Source organism: Salvelinus namaycush, chromosome 26, assembly GCF_016432855.1.
Source record: "Salvelinus namaycush isolate Seneca chromosome 26, SaNama_1.0, whole genome shotgun sequence".
Lineage (NCBI taxonomy): Eukaryota > Metazoa > Chordata > Actinopteri > Salmoniformes > Salmonidae > Salvelinus > Salvelinus namaycush.
Window position 1 is genome coordinate 29,826,531 of NC_052332.1, and position 26,963 is coordinate 29,853,493.

Genomic DNA, 26,963 nt, shown 5'->3' on the forward strand with positions numbered 1-26,963 from the left:
CGGGTTAGGGAGGGTTTGGCTGGTAGGGATATCCTTGTCTCATCGCGCACCAGCAACTCCTGTGGCGGGCCGGGCGCAGTGGACGCTAACCAAGGTCGCCAGGTGCACGGTGTTTCCTCCGACACATTGGTGCGGCTGGCTTCCGGGTTGGAGGCGCGCTGTGTTAAGAAGCAGTGCGGCTTGGTTGGGTTGTGTTTCGGAGGACGCATGGCTTTCGACCTTCGTCTCTCCCGAGCCCGTACGGGAGTTGTAGCGATGAGACAAGATAGTAACTACTAACAATTGGATACCACGAAATTGGGGAGAAAAAGGAAAATAAAAAACGACACCACTTTCTGACTGGACCCTCTGATGGCTCCACATCATCCTAAAAACATTCTTCCATCTCCCCACAGTCCCAGTAGCTCTTGAATGGCTCCTTACTGAATGGCTCCTATGGCTCCTCTGGCTATAAATGAAGGGAATCATAGAGCATGACAGTCTGAGATATGAGACAGTGGAGCAGGTTAGAGCAGGGTGGGATGAGACTTCAGAGCTGATATGGGCAGGTAAACACAAAGTCCTGTGCTTGGTAGTTGTCTGTTTTTAAATGATCTCCCAACACATAAGGAGTCAAAAAGGGGTCCAGATTAGGACTGCTGCAAATCAACGTTTATTGGTCGCATACACAGTTTGGTAGATGTTATAGCGGGTGCAGCGAAATGCTTACGTTGCTAGCAGTAAAATGTCAAACTGCTCTCCAGGATCAGTGTTGTCTACCAATGGATTAGGTAACTATTTTTGGTAAAAGGCTGATTGTGGACATAGGATACACTAAAATCACTCAATCACCACACAAACCAGCATCCATTCTGACTCTTTCCTCAACAGCAGCAAACACCCAATCTTTAATTCCTTAAAAAAAAATAAAAAAAATTGTTAAGCCAAAGTCCTCTTTCTCTCACCGAGATAGAGATTGATGTAATAGTAAGGCCCTCTTAACACCCAATGCTTCCTAACTCTCAATATTGTCTCCACATCAGGTAGTCTGAATACCAGTCTTTTTAGCTAGCATTCCACTCCTTGCCACTCCAGTCTTTTTGAATGTCAAGGAATGTAATGGCTGAACAGAGGGCAGCTTTTAAATAATTCCCACCTTTATATTCTATACAAATATATAAATATACAAAACCTTTGAACATGTTCTTATTATGAACAAGCATTGCCATGCTAATTGACTCAAACAATTTCTCTCCTCTACATGCAAAACTGATATTTTGCCGAATAAAAGTAGGATCTGAGCAGTCGTGTGCATGAACTATGTGAGACTGTGTTCAGGTATTTTGGCTGGCAAAAGCAGTTTGTGGTTTAAGCCACTCAAACAAACTTCATGTATTGTCAAGTTCAGGATAGACACATTGAGTTTGATATATTGACAAATAGTTGAAAACAAAAGCCTATGGGTCACTTGAGCTCGGAACTGTGTAACAGCCATATAAGAACCAAACCAAGACCTGTTTCAGCACGGGCTTGGTAAGGTGTTCCCTTCCAAACCGAGGCCTTTTTCAGCAAGGGGCTGGTAAGGTATGCTTCTCCGAGGCCTGTTTCAGAAGGGTGGTTGGTAAGGTATGCTTCCCCGAGGGCCTGTTTCAGAAGGGGGGTTGGTGAGGTATGCTTCCCCGAGGCCTGTTTCAGAAGGGGGGTTGGTGAGGTATGCTTCCCCGAGGCCTGTTTCAGAAGGGGGGTTGGTAAGGTATGCTTCCCCGAGGCCTGTTTCAGAAGGGAGGTTGGTGAGGTATGCTTCCCTTTTCACAAGTCATCTGTCCCACTCACTCCTCTCTGCTGACCAGTGATAGAGAACCTGTGAGAGGGTGGGGGTCCATCACGACGGAGGGGCATTAGGTGTCTGGTATATTGACGCCTTGTCTTTCAACAGGTCCAGACACAGATGGCAGCTCCAGCTCCCTGTTAAGAGGACACAAGGAAACAGAGTGGTGAGTGACTCACAGACTTGCTATAAATATCCTGTCTTCCATGGATCCACATCTGGTCATTAGCCCAGTTGAAGTCACTGGGTTTAAAGGTACAGGCTATTTTGTGCTCTAATACCTTGCATTGACTTAGCATTTCAAGATTTCAAGGCTAGTTAACTGCTGAAAGCAGTGATTCATCAGTAAAACACCCGGCCGTGCTATCGTTGTCTGGCTACGCCGCCTGAGAGCCCGACTTGGACATTCTGCTCTGCCAAATGTACTCAGATAAATCTGTCTCCCTATGGAGATAAAACCACAACAGTCATCATCAAAAACTTTGACTCAAATATCCCCTATTAGACAGGCAAATGGTCCCCAGTGGTACATCCTGAACAGATAGATCCATTATCCTGCTCTCACCTTCTGGAGGTTCAGCCATAGCAGGGCTGAGACAGTACATGTGATAGCCTCTATCACAGTCATCACAGAAGAGAAGCTGGTCCTGGACAAAAGACAACAGGCTCATTATACAACACAATTTTTCAGCGCAACACTTCATTTTAAATATACAGTATACTTCATTTGTCCCACAGTAATAAGTATGAAGTCTGCAGGTCAACTCACGTCGTTCTCTGAGGTGCCACAGATGTTGCAGCACTTGCACTCGATGCACTGCCAGCGGTAGGTCTTCACTGCAGCCATCATCACAGGGGTGAACTGCAGGCAGGACGGGTGGCCTGGGTTGGACACAGAGAATGGGTGAACAAACTGTCTGCCGCCATCATACTACTATGGGTCTTTGTAACTACGCCATCATGCGTCTGACTCTGAACATACTCAATACCAACCTAAAGTAAAGTCTACCACTCACACATGCATTCATTTGCATGCTCATACAAATATACACAAATGGTCTCAAAGGCCTAGGTTAGCCCTGTCTCTCAGGGTAAAGGCCAGGGTTGGAAGGGTTACCTGAACGTCCACAGTCTGAGCAGGACTGCAGCTCCTCTGACTGGCCCGTCTTCTGGTTGAGGGCAGAGTCTCCCAGGCAGAAGTCACAGTAGTTATTGGGTATCGCCAAACCGTCTGGACCTTTCTTGGGTGCTGTGAGGGAGAAACACAGAATGAAATTATAAGTATGGGTCTGCATTCAAAGGTTTCAAATGGTCACTTACTCTTGGGCTCCTCAGGCTGGGGCGGGGTGGGGGTGTGGACCTCAGGCTCCTCCTTGTCCCCTCCCTCCTCCTCAGCCAGGTGGGAGTGGGCATAGTGGTAGCTCAGGCCCGGACGGTTCTTGTAACGCTTCCCACAGACTGCCAGAGAAACCCCCAAACACAACACGTGTTAAAACGAAACATACGTAAACCATTAAGTAGCCTTCATAGTAGAACGGAGTACATTTTTCTCCACTGAAATATATCGCCTCGATCTGATCTTTATTTACTGATGAGGAAAATCATATTGATGCATTAGTGTCCACGTGCCTGGTCTAGAGCAATGGTATGCTCACCCAGACATCCATCCACTCACTCAATCACCCTCTCTTATTTCATCACACAATCCCATCATATTTCTTCATCTGATACCTAGAGGGGCAAGAATACTGACTGGGTCAGCTCCCAGCCCCCATTACCCCCCCTCCAGTTCCAACACAATCTCCAACCCCAGTTCTCTTTCTTTCTCTCTGCATTGTTGGGAAGGGCCCGTAAATAAGCATTTCACTGTTAGTCTACACTGGTTGTTTACAAAGCATGTGACAAATAACATTTGATTTGAACCTCAGGCCGCCTGTCTCTATGTGAGTCAGACCGCCAGTTCCAGGCCATTGTGCAGCATGGTCCATGGTGCAGAACCCAGGTTAGGCATTCCTCTACAATCTCTCTCCCCATGCGCACTCACACCAGGATCCACACAGCCAGACAGCAAGCTGGTTCAACACAAAAGCAGAGCCACTATTTCACTCTAAAGAAACAGGTGAGGACAAGACGAGTTAAGAAAAAAAGAAATGGAGCAAAGAAATGCAAATGAGACATATTCAGTTAAGAGACAGATTATGACATGAAAGAAAACACAGACTACAGTTGATTGGCTGTAGTGTGTGCAATACGATAATGTGATATATGCCATTTAGCAGACGCTTTAACCAAAGCAACAGTCATGCGTTCATACATTTTACGTATGGGTGGTCCCGGGAATCAAACCCACTACCCTGGCGTTACAAGCTCTACCACCTGAGCTACAAAGGACCACGATGTGATGCAATAATATCATGTGTGAAATACATATTTAACATTTTACATAAGACATTTAGCAGACACTCTTATCATACATTTTCATATTTGTTCGTACTGGTCCCCCGTGAAAATCCAACCCACAACCTTGGCGTTGCAAGTGACATGCTCTACCAACTAAGCCAAGATGTTCCTGAATACAACTACCTTGGAGTAGCCTAAATGTCATTTAGGATAAAATACAAAAAGTACACTGCTTCTTAAACCGTGAGGTGGAACTCATGCACAGAGAAGTAATCTCCACACTACACATTCACAATCCACCCTCAAGCATATCAAGTTACTTATACTCTGAGTCAATTGAATTATACCTTGAAAATGAGACCTTATTCAGTGGATGAGGGTGAGGCAGCAACACTAAACTCAAAGCATTCTACATGTTAGCTAACACACACCGAGAGAAAGACAAACAGACTGGACTGGAGGCAGAGGAAATAGGAGAGAAATATACCTCGTCCAGAAGGTTGTGAAATATGCTTTTGTTTGAAAGTGTCTGAAAGAGGAGAGAAAAGAGAAAAAGGAGAGAGTCTCAGAGAAGTACGCTCAAAGACTGACAATCAGAAAGACATCAACATTACCCCGAGTTTCATCTGCAATGGAAGACAATTTCAGGAGTGAAAAACAACCGACTGTCCGCTTCCCAACAAGAGAGTTCCTAGGGAGTAAAGAGAGTAGGCCCTCCTCCAAAGCCATCTGCACTCCCACTGTTCTCCTCCAAAGCCCTCTGCACTCCCACTGTTCTCCTCCAAAGCCATCTGCACTCCCACTGTTCTCCTCCAAAGCCATCTGCACTCCCACTGTTCTCCTCCAAAGCCATCTGCACTCCCACTGTTCTCCTCCAAAGCCATCTGCACTCCCACTGTTCTCCTCCAAAGCCATCTGCACTCCCACTGTTCTCCTCCAAAGCCATCTGCACTCCCACTGTTCTCCTCCAAGGCCCTGCTGGGACTCACTGTCACAGGAGTAAGGCTTGTCCTTGTCCTCCAGTGCAGCCGCCGCAGCATCCAGCTTCTTCTTGGCACTGCTCACTCCACGACCCTAAGGACAAACACACCATCATACTCAATATCATAGGTACAGACATGGTGCCACAGTGGACACATCCACCTTTTCAGATCACATGCCCGTAACATTGAGTAAAGTGAGTCTCTAACTGTAAGTGGTTCTGGATAAGAGCGTCTGCTAAATGACTATGCTAAATGTAATGCAAAATGTAACATTAACCTTTTCTCAATAGGGGGTGCTGTTGGGACTTTGTAATAATTACGTTCCCAAATTAAACTGCCTCGTACTCAATTCTTGCTCGTACAATATGCATATTATTATTACTATTGGATAGAAAACACTCTCTAGTTTCTAAAACCGTTTGAATTATTTATCTGAGTGAAACAGAACTAATTCTGCAGCACATTTCCTGTCAGGAAGTGAGATTTCTGAAATCGAGGTCCCTGTTCTGAGGTCAGTTTATAAGTCCCCATGTAAGCTACGGGGCTACATGCACTGCATACGCCTTCCTCTAGATGTCAGTAAGCGGTGAGAATTTGAATTGAGTGGATTGCACAATCTGGGACACTATAAAGGCTCATGGAACGGAAGTACCGTTCTTTTCAACGGGGGGCCTGGCGCAAGAGGGACATCACAATGGCGTCCTGCAAAAGCTTTCGTTTTAGCAGTTCGATATCTCCGGTCATGTTTTTATTCGTTATAGGTGTTAAAGACATCATAAGGTAGTTAATTTAAACCGACTTATAGCAGTTTATATCAGTTTATTGCGATTTTCTGGAATTTCTTTGTGACGCGCTTTCACGAGTTGGACACCTCTCCAGTGGGTGGCTATCGTTAGCTGCTATTTCTACAGGAGAAGAGGACATCTTTCAACCAAAAGACGATTGTTCTGGAGAAAGGACACCTTGCCCAAGATTCTGATGGAAGCTCAGCTAATAGTAAGCAGTCTTTATGCTGTTAATTCGTATTTATGTTGACAAATGTCAAATAATAATTCCGCCATGAATTTCGGTGCGGTCTCGCTTTAGCGCACGCTGTATTGCGCAGTAACGTTAATTTTTAAAATTTAACACAGCGGTTGCATTAAGAACTAATGTATCTTTCATTTGCTGTCCAACCTGTATTTTTTTAGTCAAGTTTATGATTACTTATTGATTAGAATAGGTGCCTCTCCAAGATGGCGCCGGACAGATTGCTTGAAGTTTTGGCCACTAATCACATTGTATAACCACGATTTGTGTCGCTAAATATGCACATTTTCGAACAAACCCTATATGCATTGTGTAATATGATGTTACAGGACTGTCATCTGATGAAGAATATCAAGGTTAGTCAAATTATATATCTTTTGCCTGTTTGTTACGATCGCTAACCTTTGCTGCTGGTAAATGGTGTTGTGTTTCTGGCTATTGTGGTAAGCTAATATAATGCTATATTGTGTTTTCGCTGTAAAACATTTAGAAAATCTGAAATATTGGCTGAATTCACAAGATCTGTGTCTTTCATTTGCTGTACGCTGTGTATTTTTAAGAAATGTTTTATGATGAGTAATTAGGTAATACACGATGGTCTCTGTAGTTATTCTAGTTGCTTTGGTGAGAGTTGTGATGGTGGCTGCAATGGTAAACTATGATTTATACCTGAAATATGCAAATTTTTCTAACAAAACATATGCTATACAATAAATATGTTATCAGACTGTCATCTGAGGAAGTTGTTTCTTGGTTAGTGGCTATTTATATCTTTATTTGGTCGAAATTGTGATAGCTACCTATGCAGGAAAAAAATGGTGGACAAAAAGTTGTGTCTTTTGCTATCGTGGTTAGCTAATAGATTTACATATTGTGTCTTCCCTGTAAAACATTTTAAAAATCAGAAATGATGGCTGGATTCACAAGATGTGTATCTTTCATCTGGTGTCTTGGACTTGTGATTTAATGATATTTAGATGCTACTATTTACTTGTGACGCTATGCTAGGCTATGCTAGTCAGCTTTTTTACTGGTGGGGGTGCTCCCGGACCCGGGATTGGGAGGAAGTAGAAGTAACATTAACTACAATTATTGGTTTAGAAAGCTTCACTCACCTTTCCCTTTCCTTTGCCTCTTCTTTTGGGGGTGTCCTCCTCATAGTCCTCATCCTCCAAGTTATCCAGGAAGTCATCTGCCTCCAGGACTCTCTGTATAGAGAGAAGAATGCATGTTGCTGTAGTATCTAATGTCATTGGAGGAGTAATAAACTGTAAACCATGCTAGGTATCACACGATCCCTCCAACCACAGCAGGCTACGGTACCTTTCTGACACGTGCTGCAGGGGTGACTCCCCCACAAGTGTAGTCTGCCAGACTGGACTCCTCTTCTGGCCCATGAAGCTCCGGAAGACGCCGTTTGTCCAGGGGTTCCCCCTTCAGCAGGGCTTCCAGACTGCTGCCATCAGATGATGACAGGGCATCTTTCTTAAAACCCAAGTCCAGTTCTACAGACAGGGTGAACCACAAACAACCTTTACAAAGGAGTGAAGAACCAACAGAAAACTCCGGCACAGAGGGGCACACAAACATGTCGTCAACACAGTAATAGTGTTATTAAGCTGACTAGTATCCCATGATTAGGACGTACCTGACTTTAGAGGGGGGAAGACCAGCCGGGGATCCTCTGGGGGGAGGGCTCGTCGTTTCTTCCTCCACCTGCGGGATGGGTAGGTGTACAGCTGTCCTGGGGCCACTCCTGAGAGAGGACAGATAAGATGCACACTAACGTACCTAGACATTTATATGGACCTATAAAAACAGACATTAACTTTCACTTTATGGCCCCCCGAGTGGCGCAGCGGCCTAAGGCACTGCATCGCAGTGCTTGAGGCGTCACTACAGATCCGGGTTCGATCCCGGGCTGTGTCGCAGCCGGCCGCGACCGGGAGACCTATGAGCCGGCGCACAATTGGCCCAGCGTCGTCTGGGTTAGGGGAGGGTTTGGCTGGCTGGCATGTTCTTGTCCCATCGTGCTCTAGCGACTCCTTGTGGCTAGAGCTGTATGGTGTTTCCTCTGACACATTGGTGCGGTTGGTAACATAGGTGAACACAATTTCTACCGAGTGCTTGAACTACAGTGATCTCTTTTGTTTTCATCTCCAGATCATGAGAAGATAATGAATGATACTGCCAAGTGTTTAACAACTCCGGTCCTCCAGTACCCCCAACAGCCCTGGACACACCTCATTCAACCTGTCAGGGGCTTGATGATTACTAGAATCAGGTGTGCTTGTCTGGGCCACAACGAAAATGTGTACTGTTGGGGGTACTGGAGGACCGGAGTTGGGCAAAACTCATATAGCCTACTACTCCAGGCTGTGAACTCAGTAGTTGAAATACTGTATGTGACTTCAATTTGTGTAGATGTGTAATATATTTACCTGGTCCCCTGTGTCTCTTCTCCATCCAAATGTAACAGTTGCTCTGCGCCACTCCAGTCTGAGAGTCCAGGAAGGGCATTCGGACACTCCTCTCAGCACATAGCCGGGCGTTGTAGTTATGGCACTGCTCCATGGCATCTCTATAGCACTGCTCTCCCAGCCTTCACCCACGCACCGAGAGGAACAGCCAGGGACAAGTTAGCACCAGGAAAAACACTGCCTGTGTATACTGTTATAAGAATGATACTCTTCCTGGGGTCCACAGTAATGTAACTGCTGCTTCTGCAAAAGGGTCGAAATAAATAAACCTTCATGCATCAGTTCAACAACTGACAGTACCTGGAATGTATCTCTACCATAAGAGGTTGGTATGGTATGTGTCCTACCACCTCTAAAACAAATCATGTCTGAATTCTACTACTCTAGCGTGTTGTAAAAGAGGCTTAAAATTGTTCAAACTTCAAAGCCTTTATCTATCACAGCCACAGCTAAAAACATGTTGGTCCTGTTTAAGCTGGCACCTCGGAGAGGCAGGCAAGCAGACTACATCATTGTGTCCCTGAACTCAGTCACCGTTGAGAATGTCAGCAGTTGCTCTTTTGTTGGCTTGGCAACAGTGGTCTGCCTGGTTGGGAGCAGCAGCCTCTGCTGGCTCAGCTTTTCAACACGAATCAGCTTGAGTGAAACCTATTTTTTACTTACATACATCTGTCTTCAAAGCACTAAGACAATCTTAAATCCATTTTAGGCAAAGGGATACAAAAGCTTTCGGGAAAGTGGGTATGGAAAGAGGTCTATGATAGAGACAACAGGGGTGTATTACTTGTATTATTTGGGGAAGTAGGTAGCCTAGTAGTTAGAGCATTGAGCCAGTAACCAAAAGGTTGTTAGATCAAATCCCAGAGCTGACAAGATACAAATATGTTGTTCTGCCCCTGAACAAGGCAGTTAACAAATTCTTATTTACAATGACGGCCTAGTGGGTTAACTGACTTACCTACTTATATAAAGGTTAAATAAAAAATTACACAGGTTCTGTTGCGAAACGGTTTACTCCGAACTAAAACATTTTACAACTTATTTCTATTGGACAAATTCTGGTAGGTCCCTCCCTGCTCTGTTTGCTTCCTTTTGGTTCTTAAACGGTAAATGGTTTCCGTGATGAACACACCGCAGTTCACGAGTTTGAAACATTTGTTGCATTGCATGCCATGGTCATTTTTTTATTTGTAGAATTTGTCTTGAAGAACATCTGATTCATATTACTCTAATCTTTTGGCAAAAGCTAGTTTTAACAATGCCTCAAGGACGTTCTTCATAGTGACTAATGCATTGTGGTGACATGGATTTTCTGTTGGAAAGCAACAACAAAAAAACATGCATTCCATTTCCACATGAAAGCATCCCAGGAGCACGAATACATACAGTGTCAGCAGATATATTCATAATACTGATTGAACACCAGGACTTGAACTAATTTCTAGCTTGAAGGACTACATTGTAAAACAACAGTAGCTATACGCACTGCAGCTAACTAAACTTAATAACCAAGTTGCCAGCTAACATGCTAATGATTGTAAACTAACATGTCACCATCCCATCTCTCAGCGTGGGTGTTTTCAAACTCGCGTGGAATTAGGATTATGGATGGAGTTGCGGATATGCAGTTATTCGTGTACATTTGCTAACTAGTGCCCAACATTTGGTTATATAGTGATGACACTTGGTTATTTTCAAAGTGTTCATGAACTAGTCTTCATACAAAAACACTTGACATAGCAGGTCAGTTTAGCTATGAGTACTGACACAGTTTGAAAACTGAGTTATTCGGTTTCTTTACCGAACATCTTAGACAATTTACTATACCATTTACATGTTTGTTACCACCGACCTTTACATTTAAACGTAAAACACATGTGCATACTTTAACTAGCTAGGGGGAAAGAACATAGCTACTTACAGTTTTACAACATTTTCAACAACAGCCGCCATCTTGGTTCGCTTTGCCGTGAAAGGTTGCGCCTGCGCAAGAAAGGAGGAAACCACTGAGGATTTTTTTGCAGTTTGTAAAGAAGACCAAGGTTATAGTGTTGCAATTATGTATCAAATTGAGTTCACAAAAAAAGCTAACAATCACTCATAGTTTAGGGCAGAGTACATTAGCCAGCCATGCAATTTCAGTAAATATGATTAAATCATGTCTTCATTATTTTATTGGAAAATAGGACACATGTATGACATACATGTCATTTAGACTTCAGTGTTGCTATTAAAACTGATTAAATGTACTACTTTTAGTGATATACAAAAATGTCCAGCAGATGGAGATGTAAACACATGGAAGGAATCATTCTGGGCATGGATTTCAAGGAGCTTTTCTGATATGTAAACTGTCAAACTCACTGAATTGCTATCCACTTTCAGCCTGTCAGTGGCCCAATATTACTTATTACACCCAAGCAGAGGTCCAAACTCAGACCAGGGAGAAAGAGGCTGGCATTGGTCACTCTGCTCTAGGCAGGCCTTTCCATTCCGACTATGCTCTCGTACATCTGTGTATGCCATGCTTTTAGACCTAGACACACAGCTGGTGTTCCCAGCCAATGAGGGAGACAGTGAAGCACAACACACTTGTTTGATTGTGGAACTCACAAGGGGTCTCCTTTGAATGTCATTAGTGTTTTAGATTAGGAGTTACATAATTTATCCAGGCCAGCGGGGACACGTTCCACTTACAGCATGAGGTTGAGAGTATGATTAAATAAGAGAGGAATAGACTGGGTGGTCCCATAATCAACACAAATCAATTTTGGCGGTCACCTAGGAAATCTTCAACCAATGTGTGCTCAGTGAGATCTTCCTATCTCTGAAGTTCCTTGAAGACTCTAAAGCTCAAAGAGGCAGAACAAAATCTCAACAGCAAATCAAATTGAAAACACAGTTGAAACAGAAAGTGATGTTTTTAACTTGTTTGCCTCAACTATTTGCTGATCAGAGATACACCAATTAAGAGAAAAAAGGCAAAAAATATATATTTGGTCTCTCCCTCTCCTCATCCGCCCGGCTTTTTCACCCGCCTGTCTACCTCCCCTCTGAGATCCTCCCCCTGCAGGGCCCCTCTCAGTGGTGTTTCCAGACCACCCCTGCTCTCAGGGTCACTGGCTGTGTGTGTCGAGGGCCCTGTGTTAACAAAGCAAGTTGGAGCCATTCCCAGGGCTATTCAAAAACTGGAGGGACCATGGCAAACAAGAGAACGCGAGCGCGCGCACGCACACACAGAGAGGGAAAAACTAAACAAGGATTTCTTTCTTCTTCTATCCATAACATTGCATTTATTCATAATCATTTACAGCTTGTAATTGTGTGATGCAAGTAAACAATTTGTCCAAACATGTAAAATATGCCAATTGATAGCAGCACGATAAGAGTCATTATCATACATTAAGATCAGCAAAGGTTATGATGTAATAGAGATATCTACAAAACCTTGAAGTTTGGTAAATATTAAACTGCCTATTTATTTGGACTGTGAAGCTCAAATCTTTAATTTGGCTCTATACTCAAGCATTTTGAATTTGAGAGCAAATATTTCAAATGAGGCGACAGTACAGAATTGCACCTTTTTATTTGAAGGTATTTTCATACATATCGGTTTTACTGTTTAGAAATGAAAGCACTTTATGCATCTAGTCCCCTCATTTGAAGGTGTCATAAGTACACTGAACAAAAATATTAACGCAACATGTAAAGTGTTGGTCCCCTGTTTCATGAGCTGAAATAAGATCCCAGAAATGTTCCATATGCACAAAAAGCTTATTTCATTCAGATTGTGCACAAATTTGTTTACATCCCTGTTAGTGAACATTTCTCCTTTGCCAAGATAATCCATCCACCTGACAGGTGTGGCATTTCAAGATGCTGATTAAACAGCATGATCATTACACAAGTGCACCTTGTGCTGGGAAGATAATAATGGAGCCGGAGGAGATGGCTGCCATTTTACGGGCTCCTAACCAATTGTGCTATTGTGTGTTTTTTTTGCATTATTTGTAACTTATTTTGTACATAATGTTTCTGGCACTGTCTAGTACGACAGAAAAAAAGCATCTTGATATCAGAACAGTGATTACTCACCTCGTACTGGATGAAGATGTTTTTCTTTAACAAGTCGGACGTGAAGGACTTACTTCAGACACCGGACAAGGCTCAAATTCCTGTCATTCGCATGAAGAAGAGACGGAGATATAGCGGTCGTAGGTCTGGAGAATCCGGCGGTGAGTGGGTAACACGCCTCTACCATCAGTCCTATTAGCCAACATGCAATCACTGGATAATAAACTGAATGAGCTACGATAAAGACTATCCTACCAACGGGACATTAAAAACTCTAATATCTTATGTTTCACCGAGTCGTGGCTGAACGACAACATGGATAACATACAGCTGGCTAGGTTTTACGTGCATCGGCAAGATAGAACAGCTTCCTCCTGTAAGATAAGTCTATTTGTCAATAACACCTGGTGCATGAAATCTAATATTAAGGAAGTCTTGAGGTTTTGCTCGCCTGAGGTAGAGTATCTCATGATAAGCTGTAGACCACACTATTTACAAAGAGAGTTAATTTCAATTTTTCGTAGCAGTCTATTTATCACCACAAACCAATGCTGGCACTAAGACCGCACTCAACGAGCTGTATAAGGCATTAAGCAAACAAGAAAATGCTCATCGAGGCGGCGCTCCTTTTGGCCGGGGACTTTAATGCAGGGAAACTTAAATCTGTTTTACCTAATTTCTACCAGCATGTTACATGTGCAACCAGAGGGGGGGAAAAAACAAAAAAACTCTAGACCACCTTTAATTCACACATAGCGACACATACAAAGCTCTCCCTCGCCCTCCATTTGGCAAATCTGACCATAACTCTATCCTCCTGATTCCTAATTACAAGTAAAAACTAAAGCAGGAAGTACCAATGACTTGCTCAATACAGAGGTGGTCAGATGATGCAGATGCTGAGCTACAGGACTGTTTTGCAACTGTATCACAGACTGAAATATGTTCCGGGATTCTTCCGATGGCATTGAGGAGTACATCAGTCACTGGCTTCATCAATAAGTACATTGATGACGTCGTCCCCACAGTGACCGTACATACATACTCCAACCAGAAGCCATGGATTACAGGTAACATTTGGACTAAGCTAAAGGGTAGAGCTGCCACTTTCAAGGAGCGGGACTCTAACCCTTATAAGAAATCCCGCTATGCCATCCGAAGAACCATCAAACAGGCAAAGTGTAAATACAGGACAGATTGAATCCTACTGGCAAGATATGCAAATTTAGGGATGACATTCCAGCAACAAACGCTGACACTACACATCCAAGTATATCGGACCAAATTATGATAGACAAGAATTTTACTTTTGAATTTCCGTAAAGTCAGTGTGGAAGAGGCGAAAAAATTATTGTTGTCTATCAACAATGACAAGCCACTAGGGTCTAACAATCTAGATGGAAAATTACTGTGGGATAATAGCAGACGATATTGCCACTCCTATTTGCCACATCTTTAATTTAAGCCAACTAGAGTGTGCCCTCAGGCTTGGAGGGAAGCTAAAGTCATTCCGCTACCCAAGAATAGTAAAGCCCGCTTTACTGGTTCAAATAGCAAACCAATCAGCCAGTTACCAACCCTTAGTAAACTTCTGGAAAAAATTGTGATTGACCAGATACAATGCTATTTTACAGTAAACAAATTGACAAGGAAGGACACTCAACAAGCACAGCACTGACAACAAATGACTGATGATTGGCTGAGAGAAATTGATGATAAAATGATTGTGGGGGCTGTTTTGTTAGACTTCAGTGCAGCTTTTGACATTATTGAGCATAGTATGCTGCTGGAAAAACATGTGTTATGGCTTTACACCCCCTGCTATAATGTGGATAAAGAGTTACTTGTCTAACAGAACACAGAGGGTGTTCTTTAATGGAAGCCTATCAAATATAATCCAGTTAGAATCAGAAATTCCGCAGGGTAGCTGTTTAGGCCCCTTGCTTTGTTCAATTTTTACTAACGACATGCCACTGACTTCGAGTAAAGCCAGAGTTTCTATGTATGCGGATGACTCAACACTATACACGTCAGCTACTACAACGACTGAAATGACTGCAACACTCAACAAAGAGCTGCAGTTAGTTTGAGTGGGTGGCAAGGAATAAGTTAGCCCTAAATATTTCTTAAACTTAAAGCATTGTTTTTGGAACAAAACACTCACTAAACTCTAAACCTCAACTAAATCTTGTAATAAATAATGTGGAAATTGAGCAAGTTGAGATGACTAAATTGCTTGTAGTAACATGAGATTGTAAACTGTCATGGTCAAAACATATTGATGCAGTAGTAGATAAGATGTGGAGAAGTCTGTCTATAATAAAGCAATGCTCTGCCTTCTTAACACTATCAACAAAGCAGGTCCTACAGGCCCTAGTTTTGTCACACCTTGACTACTGTTCAGTCGTGTGGGCAGGTGCCACAAAAAAAATACGGTACACAGAGAGCTAATATTAGTAATATGCATGTCAATCTCTCCTGGCTGAAAGTGGAAGAGCGATTGACTTCTTCACTACTTTATTTATGAGAGGCATTGGCATGTTGAATGCACCGAGCTGTCTAAACTACTGGCACACAGCTCAGACACCCATGCATACCCCACAAGACATGCCACAAGAGGTCTCTTCACAGTCCCCAAGTCCAGAACAGACTATGGGAGGCACACAGTACTACATAGAGGCATGACTACATGGAACTCTATTCCACATCAAGTAACTGACGCAAGCAGTAAATAAAAAAACGCCTTATGGAACAGCGGGGACTGTGAAGCAACACAAACATTGGCACAAACACACACAAGATAACATATGCACTATACATACACATGGATTTAGTACTGTAGATATGTGGTAGTGGTGGAGTAGGGGCCTGAGGGCACACAGTGTGTTGTGAAATCTGTGAATGTATTGTAATGTTTTAAAATTGTATAAACCGCCTTAATTTTGCTGGACCCCAGGAAGAGTAGCTGCTGCTTTGACAGCAGCTAATGGGGATCCATAATAAATCCAAACACTACACCTTCTCCGACGCTCGTCGGATTTGGCAGGGGTTCCAATCTATTACGGACTACAAAGGGAAGCACAGCCGTTAGTTGCCCAGTGACACGAGCCTACAAGACGAGCTAAATTACTTCTATGTGCACTTTGAGGCAAGCAACACTGAATCATGCATGAGAGCACCAGGTGTTCCGGACAGCTGTGTAGAAATGAATTGTAAATGTATTTTTGGAGTCACTTTTATTGTAAATAATATAGTATGTTTGAGCACTTGTACATTAATTTGGAAGCTACCATGATTACGTAAAATCATGAATGAACCGTGAATAATGATGAGTGAGAAAGTTAGAGTAGAGTTGTACTTTTGACTACTTTAATACACTAAGTGAATTTGTCCAAATACTTATACCTTCAAAATGGGGGGGACTACATACATAAAGTTTTCATTTCTAAATGGTAAAACAAACAGTATGTATATGAAAAATACCCTAAAATAAAAAAGGTGACATTTTGTTCCATCGCCTCATAAAACATTTGATCTCAAATCCAAAATGGTGGAGTATAGAACCAAATTAAAAATTTTAGCTTCACTGTCCAAATAAATATGTAGGGAAGTGGAGCCTCATATCTGGTGATTCAGGTATTAGCAGAAGCCAGTGCCATAGCAACTATGATAAACGGAGTGATGAAGGGTTTTGGCTCCGTATGCTGCAATCACTTTCTAAAACAACCAACACTTACTTGGAGGTCTAGACTAGTAGCTAGATACAATAGGAAACATGCCAAAATAACTTGAGTTCAGTTGTTGTGGGAGGCATACCATGCATATCACAACTTAAAAAGTAACACCAAAGTATGTTACCATAGTCATTAGGTGCAGCATACGACTGACTAGATTGTAAAAATCGGGATTTATAGCAGTTGGAGGAGCCAGTGAAGGTTAGTAGTGTTGATGTCAGTCTGTCAACAGGTGCTGTCCCAAACTCTGCAGGAGAGCCTGACGTACTGTACTGCACCGTACAGCTCCCCAGTCACGGAGTGGCTGGCTGCAGATCTGACTGTCAGCAGAGCTCCAGAGTAAACAGACACAGGCTTACGTAACGCCATTCTGGCCTGGCCACAGTCAGCAGGACAGACTGCACTGCAGGCTCTGGCTCCAGACAGACTGCACTGCAGCACATCCTCTCTCTCTCTGGCTCCAGACAGACTGCACTGCAGGACATCCTCTCTCTCTCTGGCTCCAGACAGACTGCACTGCAGCACATCTTACCATAACCTTTCTCTCTCGCTCTCTCTCTCTCTCTCAGAGTCCAAACATTGCACAGCAGCACATCTCATCACATCCTCTCTCTCTCTGCAACATATGTCTATTAATACAGTCCTCCTCTCAACATGTCAGCTATGGAGCCCAAGTTATTTTCCATCTAATTTAGTAATCACTTGAGCATGCACAGGGTGCACAGGAGGCTGTTGAGAGGAGGATGGCTCATAATAATGGCTAGAATGGAGTGAATAGAATTGTATCAAACACGTGAAAACCATTTATTTGCTGTGTTCGATATCATTCCATTTATTCCGTTCCAGTCATTACTATGATTTACTCCTGAGTGGCGCAGCAGTCTAAGGCACTGCATCTCAGTGTTAGAGGCGTCACTACAGACCCTGGTTTGATCCCGGGCTGTATCACAACAGGCCGTGATCGGGAGTCCCATAGGACAGCGCACAATTAGCCCAGCGTCGTCCGGGTTAGGGGAGGGTTTGGCCGGGGTAGGCAGTCATTGTAAAATAAGAATTTTTGCTTAACTGACTTGCCTAGTTAAATAACTTTTTTTTTTTTTTTTTAAATGAGCCCATCCTCCTCAATTAAGGTGCCACTGGCTGCCTGTGACAGGGTGGATATGTATGGAGTGAGAACATTAGATTTTGATAGATTTGATCTGATGAGTTGATATCCAAAAGTAAACAGAAATTATAGAGCAGTTTAAAAGCTGTAATTAATGTAGTTATATGCAGTTACAATGCCAATAGTGCTTTAGTAAGTGTGTAAAAGTAACAACATTTGATCTAATATGAGATTAATCAAATATAATACTATAATGATATTGTTTAGCGTTATGCATAAATGTAGTGTATGTTAGCCTACAGTAGGACATGTAATGTATAGAACCCCTGTTGGGTACATTATAACGGTATCCAGCGTTTTCTGCCATTCTTAAGGTAGACCTGCACATCATTTGTCCACCGTTATCAAAGAACCAACGTATGTTCTAAATTATATTATCATTTCACTTTTGAAATAATTTGTACAATGTTGAAGTGAATCAGTGCACCTCTGGGTGCAAATAATAAAGCATTTCTTATTGGGTTTGTGAAGAATCATTAACCTGTTATCATTATCCAGTTGATTGCTACATTGTTATTGATGTAATACTGAAATAGAAAAATATATACCCCATGCAGCAATTGGTGTTCCAGCAACTCTACGCTGTATTGTACTGCAAACACTGAAGTATCTTGGAACTAGAATTCCAAATAACATTGGTAATAGTCTGATTGTGAACTTTTCTGTGTTGGTACAGAGAAAGTTGGAGCAACACAAGGACTTGGATGGCTACAGCGGTGAGATAATCTCTTTATGAGCAGTCTCAGGTTGTGAATCAAAACGTAACAGTACTCCAAGCGTGTCCAACATGTCAATGACCAGAGCCTGAGAGCCAGTAAAAACAGAGAGCTTTGCTCTGTAGATCTGCTGAAAGGACGACAGATATGGAACTGCACCCTCCAACACTCAGTGTCTCTCCTGAAACAAAGTTACAACTTTCACAATCTTGCAGTAAAAATGAACAAAAGCTGAAAACTGAGACAGACTCAGGGAGGTGACCTCCTCTCCCACTCTGGCTCTCTGTCCTTGCAGAGATGACATCATCCCTGTCGTACAGTTCATCTTTCCGTAAGTGTGTGTCTTTGAGAACAATAACCCCAACCAAGTAGAGTCTGAATAGAATAGCTTCATAAGCTGGATAAATCTGTATGACACGCGCAGCAAACTGTGATCTTCGGAGTACGTACAGTAGTCTACAGCTCAGGTGCAGTAAAAAAAATGATCTAACACCGACATTCAGGTTTTACCATATCCTTCCCACTGACATATTACCCCAAACATATATATATATATATATATATATATATGCTGACCTCAGTTCCTGACCAGCAGTGTATTCTTTCCCCAGTCTCTTCATGTACTCTTTGGAGGAAGGGCAGAGGAGATTTAACAGTCAGCGTTTGGCTCATGTCACCTCATTAGACAACACTTCCTACATTAAGTAATTCAAATATGGAAAAGTGTAGAAAGATATTCAATATCAATTAAAACACTAACAGAAACTGATGTTAAGTTCCAGAAAAAAAAGCACTTAATATGAGCAAACTACTGTACAAACCCAGCCTTGTGATCAAGCAAGGCCTGGTTGAGGTCAGAACCTCCTGTGTTACACTACAAAAGACAGTAAAAGGACAGAGGACCGAGGGAGGACTTCTCATGGTCAGGTGTAGAGCTCTTGCCGTCCTCCCTGCAGACAGGTTCCGTTGAGGCCGTTGAGGCGCTGGCGGTCCATGATCTGCAGCACGTCATCCAGGATGGAGGGGCCCAGGTCCAGGTGCAGGGAGAGCAGGGAGCCTGCATTGGACAAGTAGGGACGCTCCTGAACCCGGTCATCCAGATAGGGGTCCTGGATACACACATCGTCGTCTGATGGAAATCTGGGAGAGGGTGGGCAGAACTGGGAAGTCCTGCTGGGAGTCTGGGCCAAGGGGGAGTCCAGGCCTGGGTGATGGGACATCAGGATCTTGTCATCCAGGTGCAGTCGAGGAGGTTTGGGTGGGGGGGCTGCGTTCTGAGGCGGGTGGGGGACACTGGGGGGTGCAGAGGTGACAGGCAGGGTGATGGCCTGCAACCCTCCAATGACGGGCAAAGAGAGGGCGTTCTTCAGAAGGGGGGAGCTCTCTGAGGAGGCTGTGTGTCCACTGATGCTGGCAGTACGGCTGAACTGGAAGGGCTCTGCGTACATGGAAGAGCGCTGGGATATGCTGTCGCCCTGCTGCCCAGGGAGCAGGTGGAACTTCCCCTCCAGGAAGGACAGGTCCCCAAATAGGTCGTCCTCCCCCCCGCCGCTGCCAATGTGGATGGTGTGGCGGAAGTCCCCAAGCGGAGGACTGATCATGTCCGAGGAGAGGATGTCCCGCAGCTTTTCTTTCTTACCCTTCCTGCTCCGCCGCTTCAGGTATATGGGCGCCTTGGTGGACATGTCTGGAGCCCTCCCTGGGCAGCAGAGACTCAACTCCTGCAACAACGTGAGGGGTGGTGGGGGGGGAGAGGAGGCTGGGCAGAGCTTCTCTGAATCAGACACAGGAAAGAGGAGAGGGAACCAGGCTGGCTGGCTGAGCTATTAACAGTCAGGCCTGGTGCTCAGGGAGGACTGCTACTTTTGCAGCCAGCTTTACTGATGAATAGTCCCAAATAAAGTCCACATCACTCTCTTGTAACAGCGCTTCACAGTGAGTAAGAAGTGAGGATGGCACGACGACTGTTGGAGAGGTTTTTTAGTGAGGTCCGCGCACTGTGTCAATCACCTCCCACTGCGGAAACAAGCAGAAGAAAGCCATTAGTTTTATATTCTATCATAGAAACGTTGCTCTAAAATGCATGCTATATAAACATGGAGGAACAATACTCTCACAATATTACATGACATCTGATGTTCAGAAACTTAATATGTAAGGAAAATAAACACTCAAGTGTAAAAAAAAACAACCGTGACACATAACAGAGACCCCTTAGGTCTAGTTTGATAGAGTTGAGCTGAAAGAAAGTAATTCAATAAATATTTCCATCGTATCATATCAACAGGACATAAAATAATCACTCAGTCTATTGTTGTTGGCAATGCAGCATGGGAAAAGTTTCTTATATGGTGAATGCCAGAATGAATGAATCAGGATGCACTGCTGAGGAGTGATAGGGCGATATGTGAGTGTGAATAAGAGAGGACACTTTCAGTAGCATGCCTTGTGGACGAGAGAGAGTTAGCCTGGTTTAAACCTATTTAGGGAGCTTTAGTGAGGCAGGTGTGTGTCAGGCTGGCAGACAGTAGTTCTGAAGGAGGCAGATTAAAGTGCTGCTGCTGCTCAGTGAGGGCCTTGGTCAAGCAGAGCAGGAAAACCTGGGTATGAGAGAGAGGGCATGACTTGACATTAACTATTGCTTCTTAGGTTACAGCTATGAGATAGGGATAGCTTTACAGTAGCACCACTGAGTGCACAGGAGGAGCTTGAGCCTCAGGCACTCACAGAATATTTACTTTAATGTTCGCTGTCAGCTACTGTGCACATAGATCACTCTGCAACAAAAACAAAACAACGTCTCCCCTCTACCAGCATACGAAACACAATACCTGACCTCAACGTGTATGTCAAGTAAACAATGGTACTACTGAATAAAAGCCCCAAAAAGGTACCAGAAGAGACAATATGTCACATGATGTCAGGGCTGTAGAGCGAGAGGAACTGGTCGAACCAACTTGATCGAAGCTCTGCTGAACCAGAACAGAGTGCATTCTGGTTGGTGACAGATAGCACAGAAATACATTGTTAACTAACAGAGAGAAAGAGAGTGAGTTAATTTTCCCTTTGTACTTCAACTATTTGCACATTGTTAAAACACAGTACATACAGTTGAATTTGGAAGTTTACATACACTTATGTTGGAGTCATTAAAACTCGTTTTTCAACCACTCCACAAATTCCTTGTTAACAAACTATAGTTTTGGCAAGTCGGTTAGGACATCTACTTTGTGCATGACAAGTAATTTGTCCAACAATTGTTTACAGACAGATTATTTCACTGTATCACAATTCCAGTGGTTCAGAAGTTTACATACACTAAGTTGACTGTGCCTTTAAACAGCTTGGAAATTCCAGAAAATTATGTCATGGCTTTAGAAGCTTCTGATAGGGTAATTGACATAATTTGAGTCAAGTGGAGGTGTACCTGTGGATGTATTTCAAGGCCTACCTTCAAACTCAGTGCCTCTTTGCTTGACATCATGGGACAATCTAAAGAAATCAGGCAAGACCTCAGAAAAAAAATTATAGACCTCCACAAGTCTGGTTCATCCTTGGGAGCAATTTACAAACGCCTGAAGGTACCACGTTCATCTGTACAAACAATAGTACGCAAGTATAAACACCATGGGACCACGCAGCCGTCATACCGCTCAGGAAGGAGATATGAACGTACTTTGGTGCAAAAAGTGCAAATCAATCCCAGAAAAACAGCAAAGGACCTTGTGAAGATGCTGGAGGAAACAGGTACAAAAGTATCTATATCCACAGTAAAACGAGTCCTATATCGACATAATCTGAAAGGCAGCTCAGCAAGGAAGAAGCCACTGCTCCAAAACTGCCAGACTACGGTTTGTAACTGCACATGGGGTCAAAGTTTGTACCTTTTGGAGAAATGTCCTCTGATCTGATGAAACAAAAATAGAACTGTTTGGCCATAATGACCATTGTTATGTTTGGAGGAAAACGGGGGAGGCTTGCAAGCTGAAGAACACCATCCCAACTGTGAAGCAGGGGGGTGGCAGCATCATGTTGTGGGGGTGCTTTGCTGCAGAAGGGACTGGTGTACTTCACAAAATAGATGGCATCATGAGGAAGGACAATTATGTGGATATATTGAAGCAACATCTCAAGACATCAGTCAGGAAGTTAAAGCTTGGTCACAAATGGGTCTTCCAAATGGACAATGACCCCAAGCATACTTCCAAAGTTGTGGCAAAATGGCTTAAGGACAACAAAGTCAAGGTATTGGAGTGGCCATCACAAAGCCCTGACCTCAATCCTATAGAAAATATGTGGGCAGAACTGAAAAAGCGTGTGCGAGCAAGGAGGCCTACAAACCTGACTCAGTTACAACAGCTCTGTCAGGAGGAATGGGCCAAAATTCACCCAACTTATTGTGGGAAGCTTGTGGAAGGCTACCTGAAACGTTTGACCCAAGTTAAACAATTTAAAGGCAATGCTACCAAATACTAATTGAGTGTATGTAAACTTCTGACCCACTGGGAATGTGATGAAAGAAATAAAAGCTTAAATAAATAATTCTCTACTATTATTCTGACATTTCACATACTTAAAATAAAGTAGTGATCCTAACTGACCTAAGACAGGGAATTTTTATTAGGATTAAATGTCAGGAATTGTGAAAAACTGAGTTTAAATGTATTTGGCTAAGGTGTATGTAAACTTCCGACTTCAACTGTAGCCAATAATATAACATTTAAAAATGCCTTTATTACTTTGCGATAGACAGAGGGTAGCAGTGCCAACTGAATCACTTGTCTGTGGAAATAATGACAGAGAGAGAGACGTGCCTCATCTCTAGCTGCATTCTGTTTGGCCACAGTGAAGAAGTCTCTCAGACATGCCATTGTGGACCCAGACTGTGTACGTGAATACTTTGCAATGGTCTAAAGCACACAATCAATCTGTTTCATTCAAACGAGTGTAACCGATGTGAAATGGCTATCTAGTTAGCAGTGGTGCGCGCTAATAGCCTTTCAATCGGTGACGTCACTTGCTCTGAGACCTTGAAGTAGTGGTTCCTCTTGCTCTGCAAGAGCCGAGGCTTTTGTGGAGCGATGGGTAACGATGACTGTTGTTGTGTGCAGAGGGTCCCTGGTTCATGCCCGGGTCGGGGCGAGGGGACGGAGTAAAGTTATACTGTTACACGAGCAGGGTAGAAGACGCATCAGGATGATTAGAATTTAATAATGCAGTAGGATAATTCACTGAAAAGGTTTGGAAAAAACAACATTGTAATGAGATTCTAGCCTTGTCGCAGATCCCTTGTCTTGTTCGTATGGAAAAGCTATACATCTGCTGACCAGACTAACGAAATTCCTTTGCCTCCATAAAATGTATTTGTCAGAGTTAATCACTCTAATCAAAGGTCAATAGTATTCAATGCTGGTAACAATGGGTTCGAAAAGACTTATTCACATACTGTGTTTAAATATCATGTATGTTTAACACAAAACTATTTTTCCCTTTCACATAGGCCTACTCACTCAAACATAGTATGCACGCACACTCACCGAGTGAGCGCTTCTCTTGCACATACTGTAGTAAGCAGTTTCCAAGGCCTGTCAGGCACATTTGAAAGAGTGCTTCAGTGCTTTGTCAACAAAAAGCAGCTAAGATCTTGGCAGACCAGTGGGATTAAAGACTAGTCGTGGTCTCATGATAGGCTTTTTTTTTGCACCGGTTCAGAAACAAAGACAGACGACTACTCAAGTGCAACCGTCTCGGAGGCCAGGGTGACCACCAGGGTTGACATAAACCCCAACCGCAGATACAGCCACTGGCACAGCCCAGCCAAGAGCCAAAGCTGAGGGACATCTTACCTGAGCTGTTACTTCAGACACATTGGCCATGTGAGTTGTGTGTGACATCACTGCTCCCATTATCCAAGGTGATGAAGGAGTCATGTTGTGGAGACAGTCTTTCTCCAAAAAGCAACCAGAGCTTGACCATAGAGGTGCCACATCAAGGAGCCACAGCAACGAGCCACAGCCACAGTGGAATAAATATAATGCAGACAAACACTTGGTTTCCATTCCAGACATTACAATGAGTGCGTCCTCCTATAACTCCTCCGCACCAGCCGCCACATAGCTCTTTGTTTCCAGACATTTTATCATGCATGGTATTTTCCTATTTTTCGTAATTCAGTTCCAGTTTTCACAAAAAGTGGGGAAAACACAGGCAGAATAAGATTGAACTGAGAAACTCACTGAAGCACTTTCAACGCAATTTCAAGGAGGTAAAAAAAATATCCTGGAAAAATAAACATAGGATTCTGAAGGGTCTGTTTTGACATGCCCTTTCTATATTTTCCAAAAATGTACAGCTTCTTCTTGTTTCCAACAAGCAAGACGAGAGCTGAATCCATGAAATTACCAGGCTTTGTAAGCCAGTTCTTAACTGCCACAGCTGAGATAGAACAATGCTTGGTGAAGCCCTTGAAAAGCTTGTTCATTTGTTAGATATTGTATGGGACATACTGTCACAACATGTTTGTCCCAGGCTGCCATTGACAGAACTCACACAAAGAGAACTCAGAGGTCTAAGGAGGACATTGTTCACCCAGAACATACTGTTGACTGCAACCGAGTGCTTTTTTGAACAATGCTCACAGTGTCACCATTCAAATGACTCTGTCACAGGAGACCAGTGAGAGACAACATGCCTCAACGACTGAAGGGATGATCATGTCATTCAGAGTTTGAAAGAGTTTAACTGCTACAGGGCTGGAGAATTATGGTCTGCTTGAAAGAAGTCAGGTGGTAGAAAAAAACATCTCACAAGCCACTCCTGAAAGTGATTAGTAGATCTGGAGCTGAATGTCTTTTGGATGGTATTTTAGATTCCTTTCTCATGATACAAACAGAACCAGACAGACAATTCTTTCAAAAATCCTTACCTATTAAGGATCATTTGGGAATGCTCAACTAGGGTAGGAAAGGGTTGTGTGATGTTTGGTCAACAATAATAGAACTGTATAATTTGCATAAACACACTACCCCAAATCCAGCTCTGTCCCAAGAAGAGGACAAGTTTCTATCAACACATACTTCGTCAACAAATACAGGACAAATGAAGAGTAAATTCAGATGAGCAGAAGGGAACAGGTCATTCTCAATGATGATGAATGATTTTATATATTGTTAGAAATGTTCCCTAGTATCTAGACTATATTTTAATAGAGGTGTGCTGCAGTATAACACAACACGCACACACTCCCTAAAGGGTTGACTAATGGCCTAACAGAAATATAGAATACTCAAAATAAGAGATGAGTCCAATTTGGTCACATTAAACATCGTCTGTAAAACTCTGACGTTTGATGAGGTAGATAATGTCGGAGGACGGTTTTCCGCAGTACCTCTCCTATTTCTAGGATACCTAGGTTAGATTTTATATCATGTCTACTCGTTACACGCATCTTAGTTGCTATACGCAGCATTCAAGGAGGTAGAATAGATTAGATCTGCTTACCTCACCGATGCCAGATGTCCGATATGACATAGAGCAGGGGTCGGATATTTGAGTGTGCGTAAATAATGTCATAAGTCCCTGTGCTTGGCGAGCGTAGGTGCCTGCACCGGACAAATAACCGCTTCTTCATTTGATACCATGGTCCATAGGCTGCTAAAGCGACGATGTGCTGATATCGTAGAATCAGAGATGCGCTATACCTCTTATCGCTTTCTCACTTTGCTTAGAGCGCGCGCTTAAATAATGGTGAATAGCTGGAAACTCTGTCACTGGATTTCGCGCAGAACACTTTGATGGCCTATTCCTCAGGGTCCCACAGTGCGCATATCACCTTAACAAACTCCCGATGGTAAAAAATAAATAAAACGACAGTTCTCCTCAGTGAACATTCCACGAAAGAGCTGTAATCCAGGGCGGGCTTCTCCTTCTCGGGTGGACTATATGTCTTCCTCGTTCCTACAAATTCCGACACATCATGCGCTTCCGTCGCTGTTCAGATGTGCGCGCACACTGACTCACAGTTACACCCGGTGTTTGTCAGTGGAATCACACAACTCTTTTTGACACAGGGGAGTTGGCTTTGGAGAGCTATTCATTAACACATATGTTTATTTGGAATCCCCAATCAATCATTTGGAACAATTGAAATAGTGCAATCATAATCTCACATTAAAAAGTAAAAAATAATGTGCCTATTATAGAAGATAAGATCAAGAGGAGTGAGTCAAACCATACGAATAGACCTGTAAGGAAGGAGAGCAAAAAGGGCTAACTAATGCTACTGTGTGCCTGGTGCCCAAATCTGTGCCAAACGTGCATGACACATTTGGCGGGAAGGAAACCGTTATAGCTGTTCCATTCTGATACCAACGAAAGACTACACCGGGCATCAGTCTATGCTGTGTCATTTTGAAATATTCTGTGGTCAGTTGCCATTTCCTTAAACGTACCTTATAAATGTAATATTAAGTCTCACAGGCCTATAATATTCACATGTATTTGATTTTGAAGCTAATTATGTTAACATAGGTATGTGTAAGAAAGCAACCTGGTTCCTCTGAATCCAATGTAAACC

General features: G+C 43.1%; 2 protein-coding genes across 5 annotated transcripts; both read right to left on the minus strand.

The window, feature by feature from the left end:
* Positions 1-863: 863 nt before the first annotated feature.
* On the minus strand, positions 864-10,676 carry LOC120021377 (zinc finger protein ubi-d4-like). 4 transcript variants are annotated; one of them, XM_038965121.1, is made up of 12 exons: positions 10,621-10,676; positions 8,661-8,821; positions 7,868-7,975; positions 7,543-7,724; positions 7,335-7,427; positions 5,197-5,281; positions 4,695-4,736; positions 3,128-3,265; positions 2,925-3,056; positions 2,577-2,689; positions 2,373-2,454; positions 864-1,944 (listed from the first exon to the last, which is right to left on the minus strand). In XM_038965121.1, exons 1-12 carry the CDS (start codon positions 10,650-10,652, stop codon positions 1,862-1,864), a joined length of 1,251 nt encoding a protein of 416 aa, XP_038821049.1. In that variant the 5' UTR covers positions 10,653-10,676; the 3' UTR covers positions 864-1,861. The 4 variants fall into 4 exon arrangements, with proteins under 4 accessions (XP_038821049.1, XP_038821050.1, XP_038821048.1 ...); XM_038965122.1 differs by lacking the exon at positions 4,695-4,736; XM_038965120.1 differs by lacking the exon at positions 4,695-4,736 and having other exon boundaries at positions 4,822-5,281.
* An 8,289-nt stretch (positions 10,677-18,965) lies between these two features.
* Positions 18,966-26,352, minus strand: LOC120021662 (cdc42 effector protein 2-like). Its single transcript, XM_038965481.1, has 2 exons — positions 25,889-26,352; positions 18,966-20,404 (listed from the first exon to the last, which is right to left on the minus strand). The coding sequence occupies exon 2, from the start codon at positions 20,071-20,073 to the stop codon at positions 19,312-19,314; it is 762 nt and encodes a 253-aa protein (XP_038821409.1). The 5' UTR covers positions 20,074-20,404; positions 25,889-26,352; the 3' UTR covers positions 18,966-19,311.
* Positions 26,353-26,963: the final 611 nt, after the last annotated feature.